The 13,391-nt window shown below is 39.8% G+C and overlaps 2 protein-coding genes across 2 annotated transcripts; both read left to right on the top strand.

The window, feature by feature from the left end:
- Positions 1-1,143: 1,143 nt before the first annotated feature.
- Positions 1,144-2,696, top strand: LOC132646746 (interferon alpha-1-like). Its single transcript, XM_060365240.1, has one exon. It carries the CDS (start codon positions 1,866-1,868, stop codon positions 2,436-2,438), a length of 573 nt encoding a protein of 190 aa, XP_060221223.1. The 5' UTR covers positions 1,144-1,865; the 3' UTR covers positions 2,439-2,696.
- A 3,011-nt stretch (positions 2,697-5,707) lies between these two features.
- On the top strand, positions 5,708-11,805 carry LOC132646699 (interferon alpha-1-like). Its single transcript, XM_060365213.1, has 2 exons — positions 5,708-5,783; positions 10,819-11,805. Exons 1-2 carry the CDS (start codon positions 5,708-5,710, stop codon positions 11,481-11,483), a joined length of 741 nt encoding a protein of 246 aa, XP_060221196.1. The 3' UTR covers positions 11,484-11,805.
- Positions 11,806-13,391: the final 1,586 nt, after the last annotated feature.

Raw genomic sequence — 13,391 nt, 5'->3', positions numbered from 1 at the left:
CTCCTCCATTGCTGGTGGGAATGTAAACTGGTACAACCACTATGGAAATCAATCTGGCGCTTTCTCAGACAATTAGGAATAGTGTTACCTCAAGATCCAGCTATACCACTCCTAGTCATATATCCAAAAGATGCTCAAGTACACAACAAGGACATTTGTTCAACCATGTTTTGTAGCAGCTTTATTCATAATAGCCAGAATCTGGAAACAACCCAGATGTCCATCAACGGAGGAATGGATAAGGAAATTATGGTACTTTTACACAATGGAATACTACTCAGCAATTAAAAACAAGGAAATCATGAATTTTGCAGGCAAATGGTGGGATCTAGAAAAAATCATCCTCACCATCCTCCCCTCTTCATCTTATCCTTTTCCTTTACTCTTCCTCACTATGCTTCTCTCTTTTCTTTTCTCCTCCCCCTTAAAATATCATTTCGGATACATTATTACAGCTCGAAACTAACTGTGCCAAAAGCTAGCCTTGTGCTCCTGATCTTCATGTCAACTATTTGAGATTAGAGGTAGGTGACCACACTTGGTGTAAAAAAAAAAAAATCTTTTTTCATACCATCTATTTCTTTTGTTGGTTTACTTCTGTGTCACATGAGAAGGACTGACTACTCACCAACAAAGATAAAAGAGTGTCAGAAGAATGTGTAGCTTTAAAATATTCTTTTCCATGATCATTTGACCTCGAAGTCTGTTATAAGAGGTGGCATTTGGTGACATATGGGGTTTCCATGCACAGCAGGATGGAGACTCACTACACAACTGAGGGTTTGCCCTAATGATGATGGTTCTCCTCCATCCCCTCAGTGCTGGATGGCATGTGTGTACTCAATATCCAGTACAATGTACTGGAGATCAAATAGAGGGCTTCGGGTGTGCTACAGAAGCACTTCATTAACTGAACTACACCCATGCCTGTAAGTTAGGCTTAAGAGATTAAATACTAATACTTCACAAATCATGATTGAACTCTCCTGAAAAGTTTTAAGCATTAATAATGTGCAACCCTGAATGGAAAAAATATATTCTTTGTTGTTGTTTATTTAGCCTTTTTTGGGGGGCTGTTTTTGTTTTTTGAGATGGGGTTCTCTATGGAGCCCTGGCTGTCTGGTAGATGAGGCTAGCCTCAAACTCAGAGATCCACCTGCCTTTGCCTCCCCATGCTGAACGCTGGGATTAAAAGCATGTGCCACCAATGTCGCACAAACTTTGATACATAGCAAATAGCTGGAGAGGCCAAGATATATTTATGTATAAGTTAATGAACTGAAAAACTAAAAGTCAATGTGAAGATAATACTTTATTAACTAATAAAAACATTGAACAAATTTGAAATATATATTACCCTATCATAAATTATTATTTAAAAATGAATTTGTGACGAGACTTAGTTTATGATTTATGTATTATATGAAGAAAATAAAAATCATTCTGCAAATTTAGTTTAAAGATAAATTCTAAACTCAGTTAATGAAATACAATAATTTTCTGATGAAATTATTTTTATTCTTTACATTAGAGGAGTAAATTTTATATTTTTGATGTATATCTGTATTGTAAAAGTTACTTCATTTAGAAGAGAAATTCTAAAAAGCTTTTGTAGAGGGAAGGAGGAAAAGTTCACACAATAATGAAAGCCAAAATGGTTGAGAAAAACTTCCCAGACACAAGCAGAGAAAGAATGAAAGAAAGTGAAAACAAAATTGGGAAGTAAAAAAAGAGCATTCAGAAAATGGAAACTAGTGTTTCCCATTATTTAAGATGCATCCCCACAGGATGGGCTTCAGAGAACCTAGAGGGGAAGGTTCAGGACCACAGAGCCCAGAGGACCAGCAGCATCTGCAACATCCACAATGTCGAAGCCCTGTGCCTTCCTGACGGTCCTGGTGGTGCTGAGCTGCTGGTCAACCTGCTCTCTAGGATGTGACCTGCCTCACACACACAACCTCAGGAACAAGAGAGCCCTGACACTCCTGGCACAAATGAGGAGAGTCTCCCCTGTCTCCTGTCTCAAGGACAGAAAGGACTTTGGATTCCCTCTGGAGAAGGAGAATGTCCAGCAGATCCAGAAGACTCAAGCCATCCCTGTCTTGAATGAGCTGACCCAGCAGGTCCTGAGCCTCTTCTGCTCAAAGGACTCCTCTTCTGCTTGGGAGACAACCCTCCTAGACACATTCTGCAGCGGCCTCCACCAGCAGCTCCAGGACCTGCAGGCCTGTCTGAGGCAGCAGGTCGGGGTGCAGGAATCTCCCCTGACCCAGGAGGACCCCGTGGAGGCTGTGAGGAAGTACTTCCATAGGATCACTGTCTACCTGAGAGAGAAGAAACACAGCCCCTGTGCCTGGGAGGTGGTCAGAGCACAAGTGTGGAGAGCCCTGTCTTCCTCAGCCCACTGGCTGGCCAGATGGAGAGAGGAGAAGGACTGAGTCCTGAGCCAAAGAGGAGAGGACTGTGCTGGACTAGGACACTCTATCTCGCTTCATGAGCTTCCTTTAAAACTCTCATTCATTTTGGGATGAATATAATCAACGTGACTAGATGTTTCAGTGAAACAGAGCAAACTTTTTGTATATGTAAAAGCATTTTTTTTCTTTATCCATTTGGTCATATTTATTTATTTAACTATTAATATAATTTCAGGCATTTATTTTAAATCTTACTGTCTTATTGTTTCTTTAATGTACCAAACCATCATTTGTAATTAAACAATTTGTATTCAAATAAAATTGCTTTATAAAACACTTCATAAGTAAATTCAGTATTTTTACAAATTTTCCCAATGCTTTTAACATTATTCTCATCACCATAAAAAGCATACAAATAAACAGTATCCAAAAATCAGGCTGGATATTCAGGGACACTGTATAGTGTTTACATGAACCCTAGAGCCTTCTCTCTGCTCATCTCCAGTCTATATTAAGCTTCTGGAGGTTTAGCCAACATTCTGTGCAATGGAAAGCCAGAGGATCTTGCTCCTCTCACAGTGTTTCCTAATCCTCTTTCACCTAATATTTCCCAGATTAATTTTCTGTTTAGCTTCCATGACCTCTGGTACCTACCGTCTACTCTCAACTTTGATAGGTTTAACTGTTTTGTAATATAAATATGAGTGAGCTCATGTACATCAGCATACAGTAGATCAAGAAGAATGACTCAGCTGCCTTCATAGCACAGACAAATACCCGAAGGAAAACCTGGGATTAACCCCATTCATAATAGCCCCAAGAACCAGCCTGGAATAAATCCCAGTAGGGAAGAAAATACCACGAAAATCAAACTTTTCTAACACCGCTATTTGCACTCTATTTGATGGGCTTTTTCTCCTCCTCCTTCTCCACTTCTGCTACTTATCTTCATCACCATCACCCAAACTCCTCCTCTTCCTCCTTCTCTTTCTCCCCCTCCTTTCTCTCCTCCTCCTCCTTCATTTTTTTGCTCTTTGTCTTTAGTCCTACTTGTGCACAGTAGAGCACCATCTTTTGGGCTATGGGTAGCTTCTCTCTGGGGTCCCATCCCTGAGGATAACTGACTCTATCTCTCAACAGCCATCAGGTGCCATAGTTTCTCAGCTGTACAGGTGAAGTTACCTTCACTTTTCAAGATGTAATATTTTTATGTCGCTCGGTCTTGTTCATTCAGTCATAACCTTTTTTAGGTCATTTGTGCAACTCACCTGTTGTGTCCACGACGCTCCCTTTCTGTAGTCACACAACCCTCTGGCTCTTCCATCCTTCCACTCCCTCTTTTGTGAATGATTCTTGAGTCCAGGAAATCAGCCTTTTATTTTCTGCTCAGTGGTCAGGTGTGGGTCTCTGTGTCTATTGGTTTAGACTGCAATTAGTTCTGTGGTAAGAGTTATGCAGTGCAGTAGGTCTCTTCATATTAATAGCTGTGATTTGAAATCAGGTATTGTGATACTACAAATACAACACCGCTTTTAATTCTTTGGTAGCTCTGATTCCACGTGTCCTTTAAAGTGATACTTCTGGGAGAAACATTATTGAAAGTTTCATTTGGATTGCATGGGCCCAGAATATCACTTGAAAGATCGCTTTCATAACATTTTATATTATATAAAATGTTATAAAATATATTCTATTTTAAAAATATTCTATTTTAAAAATATATTCTGTTTTATATTAGTAGCTTACATGGTTGCAATTACTTTTGGTTTGGGTTTTTTTTTAATGACATGTATGTTCCTTTCTCTCAATTTCATTTTTATGACATTGTACTTTTTTTGATTCAATGCCACAAACCAACATCAGAGTGTTTTTTTTTTTCTACTTTGCTAGGAAAAAAAAAAAGTGGAGACATCTACCATGAAATGAACGTCTCAAGGAGAGATGAAATATTGAATGGAAAAATGCAGAGAGTTAAAGCACTGAGAGCAGTTGCTGTTTGTCAGAATTGCCTGAATATCTTTACTAGACACATGGACACTGAAGATTAATCTCCAATTCAATGTTCAATCAGAAATTGATGGGTGACAATCCTTTATATAAGACACATTGTTCTACACCATAACTGAAAGTGGAATTACAGATATATTTATGTAATATACATGATGTTCCATGTAATAGGACTTCATACTCTATTTAATTACATATATGTGCACATACACAGCTCTTTCTTCTGATACACTCCCTGTATGTCCCTGCATTCCCCGACCCCTCTTTCAGTCTCACAGCCCTTGCCCACCCCCACTCCCATATAGAATGGCACAGTTGGGCTCCTGGCTCCCAGCTCTGCTCACTGCACAATTGCTTTCTATTACATCTTGATTCCTTAGTAATATTTCATCTAAAAATGCATAACCATGTATTAAACTAAAAATTCACCTGTTCAAAGTTAATTTTTTAAAAAAAACCTCACATGTGAGGAAATTTTCTCTTATTTTTGGAACATAGAGAATGTTCATCTAATGACCTAAAGTAGTGTCAAATGAAAAAAAAAGAAAAGAGAAAGAGAGAAAGAAAGAAAGAATGGAAAGAAAGGAGAGAAGGAAGGAAAGAAAGAAAGGATGGAAGGAAGGAAAACAGAAAAAAGAAAAAAGAAAGAAAAAATAAAAAGAGAGAAAGACAGAAAGAAGAAGGAAGAAAGGTTCGAAAGAAAGATAGAAAGAGACAGAAAGAAAGAAAGAAGAAAGAAAGAAAGAAATAAAGAAAGAAAAGAAGGAAGAAAGAAAGAAAGAAAAAAGAAACGAAAGGAAAAAAAGAAAGAAAAAAAGGAAAACAGAATCTTCAAAGCTGAACAATAGTTAGAGACGAGCGCCCCCTACCGGCCATGGCCTCCAAAAAACAAACTGAGTCCAACTCTGGTGACTTCTCCAGAGAATTCAGTTTCTTGGCAGTTTCCTCCACACTAAAACAGGCTTTCCCCCAGGAGAACCGATATTCCTTTGGAGGATTTCATTTCCTTCACTTCTCATCCGAGGGAGGGAAAATTCTCTCAGGTTCATGTCCTCAGCGTTCATGTCTTCTGAACCGACGTTTAGCCAATCGGCTACAGGGGCACAAAATGGTCACTGTGTGTCCTTTCCCTCAAGCCTTCTACAGTCGAAGTTCTCTGGAGAAGGAGGAGTCTTTCTGTAGTCTCCTCAGGAGCTATTCACAACCAAGCTCACAGTTTCTGAATATTAAGGAAAACATTTGGACTGCATCGTGCAACTGAGCAAACCAACCCTGAGCTAGGAATGCGGGTATCTTCTGAACCCACAGAAGAGTCTCCACCTGCTGCTCTGCCTGCTGCTACCAGCAACAATGAGCTGGGTAAACGCACGGGTTTGTGACTGCCTTTGGATCTGAGACTTCAAGAGTTCAGATAACCTCTTCCACAGAGGAACGTGCTACTTGGTGTAACATGAATCCAGGTTCTGGTCATGCTCACTCTTTTTTCTTTTGACGTTTATATCATCCTCGTTATTACTATTCTCATGATTTATTATAGTTTATTCAATTTGTATCCTGGCTGTGGCTCCCTCCCTCATCTCCTCCCAATCCCACCTCCCACACCAATACTACTCAGATATTAAAAAAAAAAAAACAAAATAATGAATTTTGCATTTGAATGCAGGGAGCTAGAAGAGATCATCTTGAGTGATGTTTCCCAGAAGCAAAAAGACACACATAGTGTTTTCATACCCATAAGTGTTTATTAGATATATAATATAGGACAAACATACTAAAATCTATACTCCTAAAAAGCTAAACCATAAGGAAGACCCTAGGGAAATCCTCATTCAGAAGGACAAATGCTATAGACAGAGGAAGGCAGGGAACAGGACAGGAGCCTGCCACAGACGGCCTGGAAAAGTCTCCACTGATCGAGGTATCAAAGCAGCAGCTGAGACCCATAACCAAACTTTGGGCAGAAAGCATGGAATTTTATGAAAGAAGGGGTGATAGAAAGACCTTGAGGGGACAGGATCTCCTGGGTGCCCTGGAGAGACTGGTACCCCAACCGTGGGCAATCTTAATGGTTTCAGAAAACCTAGTTCTTAATCCTAATGGAACAAGATCTGTGGTTTTGCGCATACCAGCACAGAGATTCTACTTTTTTATAGTTTAACATTTATTTCCTTATCACAGTTTATTTGCTTTGTATCCCAGCTGTAGCACCCTCCATTTCCTCCCAGTCTCACCCACCAACCAGTTTCTGCCCCCATGCCATTTCCTAGTCCACTGAAATGGGAGGACCTCGTCCCCTTCCATCTGACCCTCGACTACCACGTCTCATCAGGGCTGGCTGCATCATCATCCTCTGTGGACTGGCAAGGCTACACCCCCACCACTGGGAGGTGATCACAGAGCTGTTAGCTGAGTTCATGTCAGAGAAACCCTTTGCTCCCCTTAATAGAAAATCCACTTAGAAACTGAGCTGCCCATGGGCTTTATCTGAGCAGAGGGTCTAGGTCCTCTCCATGCATGGTCCTTGGTTGGAGTATCAGTCTCTGCAGGCCCCCCTCGGCTCAGATGTTTGGGCTGTGTTTGTCTTCTTGTGGAGTTCCTGATCCCTCCAGGTCTTTCTATCTCACTCTTATTCCATGAGGTTTTCTGCAGTCTGTCCAAAGAATGGCTATGAGTTTCAGTATCTCCTTCAATCAATATCCTGATGGGTAGAGTCCTTCAGAGGTCCCCTTGGAAGGCTCCTGTCCTGTTCTCTGTCTTCTCCAACTTCCCATGTCTATCCTGAGGATTAAGCATATTCCCTAGGGTCCTCCTTGTTGTTTAGCTTCTTTGGGCCTATAGATTTTAGTATGTTTATTCTCTATTATATGGCTAATATCCACTTATAAGTGAGTATATACCATATGAGTCTTTCTGTTTCTGGGTTAACTCATTCAGCATGATCTTTTCTAATTCCCACCATTTGCCTGAAATTTTCACAATTTCCTAGTTTTTAATTGCTGAGTAGTATTCCATTGTGTAAATGTACCACGATTTCTGCATCCATTGTTTAATTGAGGGCGTGTCTAGGTTGTTTCCAGATTCTGGCGATTATGAATAATGCTGCTATGAACATAGTGGAGCAAATGTCCTTGTTGTGTACTTGAGCATTTTTTGGCTAAATGCCTAGTTGCAATATGGATGGATCTTGATGTAGCATACTCCTAATTTTCCGAGAAAGCACCAGATTTTTTTTTTTTTTTTTTTTTTGGTTTCCAAAATGGTTGCTCTAGGTTGCATACCCACCAGCAATGGGAGGAGGGTTCCTCTTTCTCCACATCCTCTCTGCATGTGTCATCACTTGAGTTTTTTATTTTATCCATTCTGATGTGTGTGAGGTTTAATCTCTGGTTGTTTTGAATTGCATTTGCTGAATGACTAAGGACGTTGAGCATTTCTTTAGGAGTTTCTCTGCCATTTCATATTTCTTTTTTCACCCATCATCTCTGAGTTCTGCTGGACACTTGGAGGGAGGAAGACAGTGTGCATCTGTATGTATGGAAATCCTAGAGCTTTATCGACTCCTTCTTAAGAGTGAGCTGTCAACTAATGATCCATCCAGTAGGACCAACACCATTTGTTGAAGATGCTGTCATATTTCCAGTGTGTAATTGTGTATTCTCTGTAAAAAAAAACAAGCTGTCAGTAGGTGTGAAGACTTAGGTCATGGTCTTCCATTTTACTTCAACAATCAACTATCTGTTTTTATTATACTCACATGCTTTTTAAAAATCACTAGGCTTCTGTAATACACAAATTATAACAACCCCATTACATACACATGCTGTGTGTTTGCATTTCCATGTGCATACAGTGTGGCCAGATGTCTTTCAATGTTGGGCTTTTACTCCCATCACTTTCTACCTAGTTTTCTGTGACAAGTCCTTTCCCTTAAGCTAGCACTCACCACTGTGGTGAGACTGACTGGCCTTTGAGGTAGTTGTGGCTGTTATTGGTTATCAACTTGACTACAACTGAAAGATGAAAGCCCAACTGTAGGGTCACAGGTGTGAGGGAGTTTTGCTTAAATTGGGGTGGGGAGATCCACTGCCAATCAGAATCTTTAAGATGGGAAGATACAGCATAAATCTAACCTGTGAAGTGTGGAGACTCACTGCTAATGTGGGCCCCACCTTCTGCTGGAAGCCTGCATAGGAGGATAAATGAAGGAAGCTTTGCTGTTGGTCTGCATGTTCTCCCCTCACTAGCAAGTCCATTCCTGTTCTATCTTTGGAGCCTACTTGTTTTGCATTCTGGCACATACTGAATATCAACTAAGATATCCAGCCTTGTAGGATGAAAAGTTACTGGATTTTTGGACCTTCCATAAGTTAACAATGCTTTTTGCATTAGCTGGCCCACAGCCTAGAAGTAACTCTAATACTTCCTACACATATATATGTATATGTACATAGAGAGAGAGAGTGAGAGAGGGACTCTGTCTATCAATGTTGTTACTCTAGAGAACACTGACTCATACAGCACTCCACGTAAATGACTGTGTCTTCTCCTCAGTGTCATGATTACAGGCATGTATTCTTTTACTAGCTTTTACATGGCTTATGGGCAATCGATCAATTATTTGTGCATTTACTGCAAGCATGTTCCTGACTGAAAATATCCCTAGTGGGTATTTTGTTTAATAATGAGTAAGGATAAAAAATTTACAATATTTGTGTATGATAAATTAATAGCAATTGTGATTTTCAGAAAAAGAGAATTGTCAGACTCTGATATTGTTGTTGAACCTAAAAAGACAATTGTACTATTTGCTTAAGGAAGTGAGTAAGTAACACAACTTTCTGGTTATTCGGTTTACTGGGATGGAAGAATGTGACTTGTTGTGTTTGATGTTCAACCAAGTTAAGTGACTCAAAGAAGGAAAGAAAATAAGGATCTCTCAGCAGACACAGTCTTGCAAAGAAGAGTAAGGTGGGATTATAAATCGACCTAGATTTCATTTGTAAGGTGCTCTCGAGTCATGAAAATGACAGAGAGTGACAGATTTCGGTGAAGAAGAAAAGTGTTAATATGCTTGAAAAGATTTCAAAGCAATAATCAGAGACACAGCGAGACACAAGATCATGCAAAAATATAACAGATAAAATGAGAAAATGCTGTTTCTTGTTTTCTCCTTCTTCCTATGTCAGTTTGCCTTTGTGAGTGAGGACTGATCATCTTACCCAGTTCCTGCCAGCTCAGCTTCTCTAGGTGTTCATTTGTGTATGTTCATCCTATATTATATGTCTAGTATCCACTTATAAGAGAGTATATACTGTGTGTGTCTTTCTGATTCTGGGATACGTCTCTCAGGATGATCTTTTCCAAATGCCACCATTTTGCCTGCAAATTTCATGATTTCCTTGTTTTTAACTGCTGAGTAGTATTCCATTGTTTAATTGTACCACCATTTCTGTATCCATTCCTCCTCTGAGGGGCATCTGTGTTGTTTCTATGTTCTGACTGTTACGAATAAACCTGCTAGAAACATGGTTGAACTAATGTCCTTGTTGTGTACTTGAACATATTTTAGATATATGCAGGAGTGGTAGAGCTAGATAGGAAGCTCTCTATCCATGAAAAAGAAAAATCAGTGGAGAAGCACTATGAGGCAAAACAGAAAGAAGTCTTTGAATCGAAGAATTCAATATATCAAAAGAAAACTCAGGGAGAGAATCAAAACACACATGAGGTGTTGTCACAAATGAGTGAGTGTGTGAATGTGTAATTTTGTACATGATGGAGAATGGGGAGAGAGAAAGCATGAACACTTTGCCAACGTGTAAATTTGTGCTAGGAGCCATGTTACAGTTGTGGGTTTCTTGATGTAAACATGGGTTCAAGAAAACAGACTGAACTCATCAAGCTTCAAGGGGAAGCTGTTGTACACATTGTACCCTCATGATGGCTTACGAATCACTGGAAAAATAATTAGTATACAATGATGACTAAATTATCCTTTTATATATATTTATACTAGAGTTGATAACTCAATCAGAGAACTTCAAATATAGAAAAAAGTTAAAGGACAGCACTATTTTTACATGTTTAAATGTAAACAACTTTGCATCACCAAGAACCTTTATAGGACAATTTACAAAAATTTTGTCTTTATACTAAATGTGTGAATGTGAAAAAAATATCTGTTTTGTAATAATTAATGTCAATTCCGATCAGAAAATAGAACCTTAAAAACAACTTTTGGAAGGCAGTAGTGAAAGAGGAAGCAATCATGAAAACCAAAATGGTATAAAAATGCACAGACACAAGCAGAAAATTAGTTAAAGAAAGTGAAAAGATATTAGAAAGTAAGAAGAAGGCATTCAGAAAGTGAAAAGTAGTGTGTCCCCTATTTAAGACACATCCACAAAGGACAGGCTTCAGAGAACATGGAGGGGAAGGTTCAGGACCACACAGCCCAGAGGACCAGCAGCATCTGCAACATTCACAATTTCGAGGCCCTGTGCCTTTTTGACGGTCCTGGTGGTGCTGAGCTACTGGTCACCCTGCTCTCTAGGATGTGACCTGCCTCACACACATAACCTGAAGAACAACAGTGCCTTGACACTCCTGGAACAAAAGAGGAGACTCTCCCTTATCTCCTGCCTCAAGGACAGAAAGGACTTTGGATTCCCTCTGGAGAAGGAGAATATCCAGCAGATCCAGAAAACCCAAGCCATCCCTGTCCTGAATGAGCTGACCCAGCAGGTCCTGAGCCTCTTCTGCTCAAAGGACTCCTCTTCTCCTTGGAGGATAACCCTCCTAGACACATTCTGCACCGGCCTCCTCCTGCAGCTCAAGGACCTGCAGGCTTGTGTGAGGCAGCAGGTGGGGGTGCAGGAATCTCCCCTGACTCACGAGGACCCCATGGAGGCTGTGAGGAAGTACTTCCACAGGATCACTGTCTACCTCAGAGAGAAGAAACACAGCCCCTGTGCCTGGGAGGTGGTCAGAGCACAAGTGTGGAGAGCCCTGTCTTCCTCAGCCAACTGGCTGGCCAGACTGAGAGAGGAGGAGGACTGAGTCCTGAGCCAAAGTGGAGAGGACTGTGCTGGACTAGGACACTCTATCTCGCTTCATGAGCTTCCTTTAAAACTCTCATTCATTTTGGGAATGAATATAATCAACCTACCTAGATGTTTCAGCAAAACAGAAAAAAGTTTGTATATAAGTAAAAGCATTTGATTCTGTGTCCATTTGCTCATAACTGTTTATTTATTTATTTATTAATTTTAATACTAACATAATTTAAGTATTTATGTTAATTCTTGTTTTCTTATTTTTCTTTGATGTACCAAAGCTTAATATTTCTTTATAATTTTTTTCTAAATATTTAATTATTTTATATTCAAATAAAACGCTTTTATAGTCACTTCTTGTTAGTAACTTTGGTATCTCTTCAAAATATTCAAATGTTGTCAAGAGTATAATCGGTACCATAAAAGTTAAATAAATAAACAGTATCCAGAAACAGATTGGATACACAGTACACTGCAGAATGTTTAGACAAATCCTACTGCCTCCCTTCAACTTCTCTCCAGTTTACAGTATTCTTCTGCAGGTATCCCAGTATGCTGTGCAGTGGAATGCAGAGAATCTTGCCCTGTCACATTGTCTCTTAGTTCTCTTTGGCCTAATATTCCCCAGATTAGTCTTCCATCTGACTTCCATGACTTCTGGCGCCTTTGATGAGTTCAACTCTTTTGGGTTCTAGATATGAGTGAGACCGTGTAGAGCAATACAAAATAGATCAAGGAAAATGACTACCTCCCTTTACAGCACATACAAATATACCAAGAACAATCTGGGAAACAACCTCATTCAGAATAGCCTCAAGAACCAGCCCTTAGAGGAAGCCCACCAGGGGAGTGAACTGCCTCTAAAATTAGTCATTTCAAACATTGCTATTTCCTCTCAGTTTTATGGGCTTTGCTCCTTATTTTCCTCTCTTCTGATTCTTCTGCTTCTCCTCCTTCTACTCTTTTTTTCTTCTCCATCTCCTCCTCCTCTGTCTTTTGCTCTTCCTTCTTCTCAGTCTTCTACTTGTGCACAGTACAGCACCATTTCTTGGAGAATGAATAGCCTCTCTCAGGAGCCCTGTCCCTGAGGATAAGGGAATTGCTCTCTCCAGCAGCTGTCTGTTGCCATAGTTTCTCAGCTACAGGCCACACTGCCTCCATTTTCTGAGATGGAATTTTTGTCTGGCTTAGCCTTGTTCATTCTTTCATCACTAATTTTAGGCCATTTGTGCAACTAACCTGTTGTGTCCAAGAACACTCTTCACTGTTGTCCTCTACTTCTGGCTCTTCCCATTCTTTAGTTTCCTCTTCTACAACGATCCTCGAGGTCAGCAAATCAGCCTTTTATTTTCTGCTCAGTGAGCAGTTGCAGGTCTCTCTGTTTATTGGCTTGGACAGCAAGAGGGTTCTGTGATGAGGGTTGTCCAGGGCAGTACCCCTCTACCAGATGTGTAGATGTAATTTTAAATCAGGAATTATGACACTACAATTATAACACTGATTTCATTCTTTTCTATCTTCATGATTCCATGTATGTTTTCCAAGTGAGAGAAACATTATTGAAAGGTTTATTTGGATTACATTGAACCTGAAAGTCAACTGAAAATATAGGCACTTTCATAATATCATTTTATTTAGTGACCATAGATCCTGTCTATTTTATCGTAGACGCTAACACTGTTGCTATTACTTTGTTATTTGGATTAAACTTTTTTTTCTTTACCTTTCATTGCCGATGACATCTCATTTGGTTCAGTTCCATCACCCAACGTCAGAAGTTTCTTTCTAGGAAAGTAGAAAGGAGAAATAAAATGAAAGTGGAGACTTCTACCATGAAACCATACCTCAAGGAAAGACAAAAGAGTAAATGGAAACGTACAGACAGTTGAAGCACTGAGAGCAGATGCTGTGT

The sequence above is a fragment of the Meriones unguiculatus genome, chromosome 12 (genome assembly GCF_030254825.1).
Source record: "Meriones unguiculatus strain TT.TT164.6M chromosome 12, Bangor_MerUng_6.1, whole genome shotgun sequence".
Classification (NCBI taxonomy): domain Eukaryota; kingdom Metazoa; phylum Chordata; class Mammalia; order Rodentia; family Muridae; genus Meriones; species Meriones unguiculatus.
This window is presented reverse-complemented; position numbering and strand designations above follow the sequence as displayed.

Excerpts from the sequence above, each read along its gene's own strand:
- LOC132646746 (XM_060365240.1), top strand. The coding sequence starts at position 1,866 with ATGTCGAAGCCCTGTGCCTTCCTGACGGTCCTGGTGGTGCTGAGCTGC.
- LOC132646699 (XM_060365213.1), top strand. The coding sequence starts at position 5,708 with ATGCGGGTATCTTCTGAACCCACAGAAGAGTCTCCACCTGCTGCTCTG. Across the intron at positions 5,784-10,818 it reads TACCAGCAACAATGAGCTGG|ACACATCCACAAAGGACAGG; the intron begins GTAAACGCACGG and ends CCCCTATTTAAG.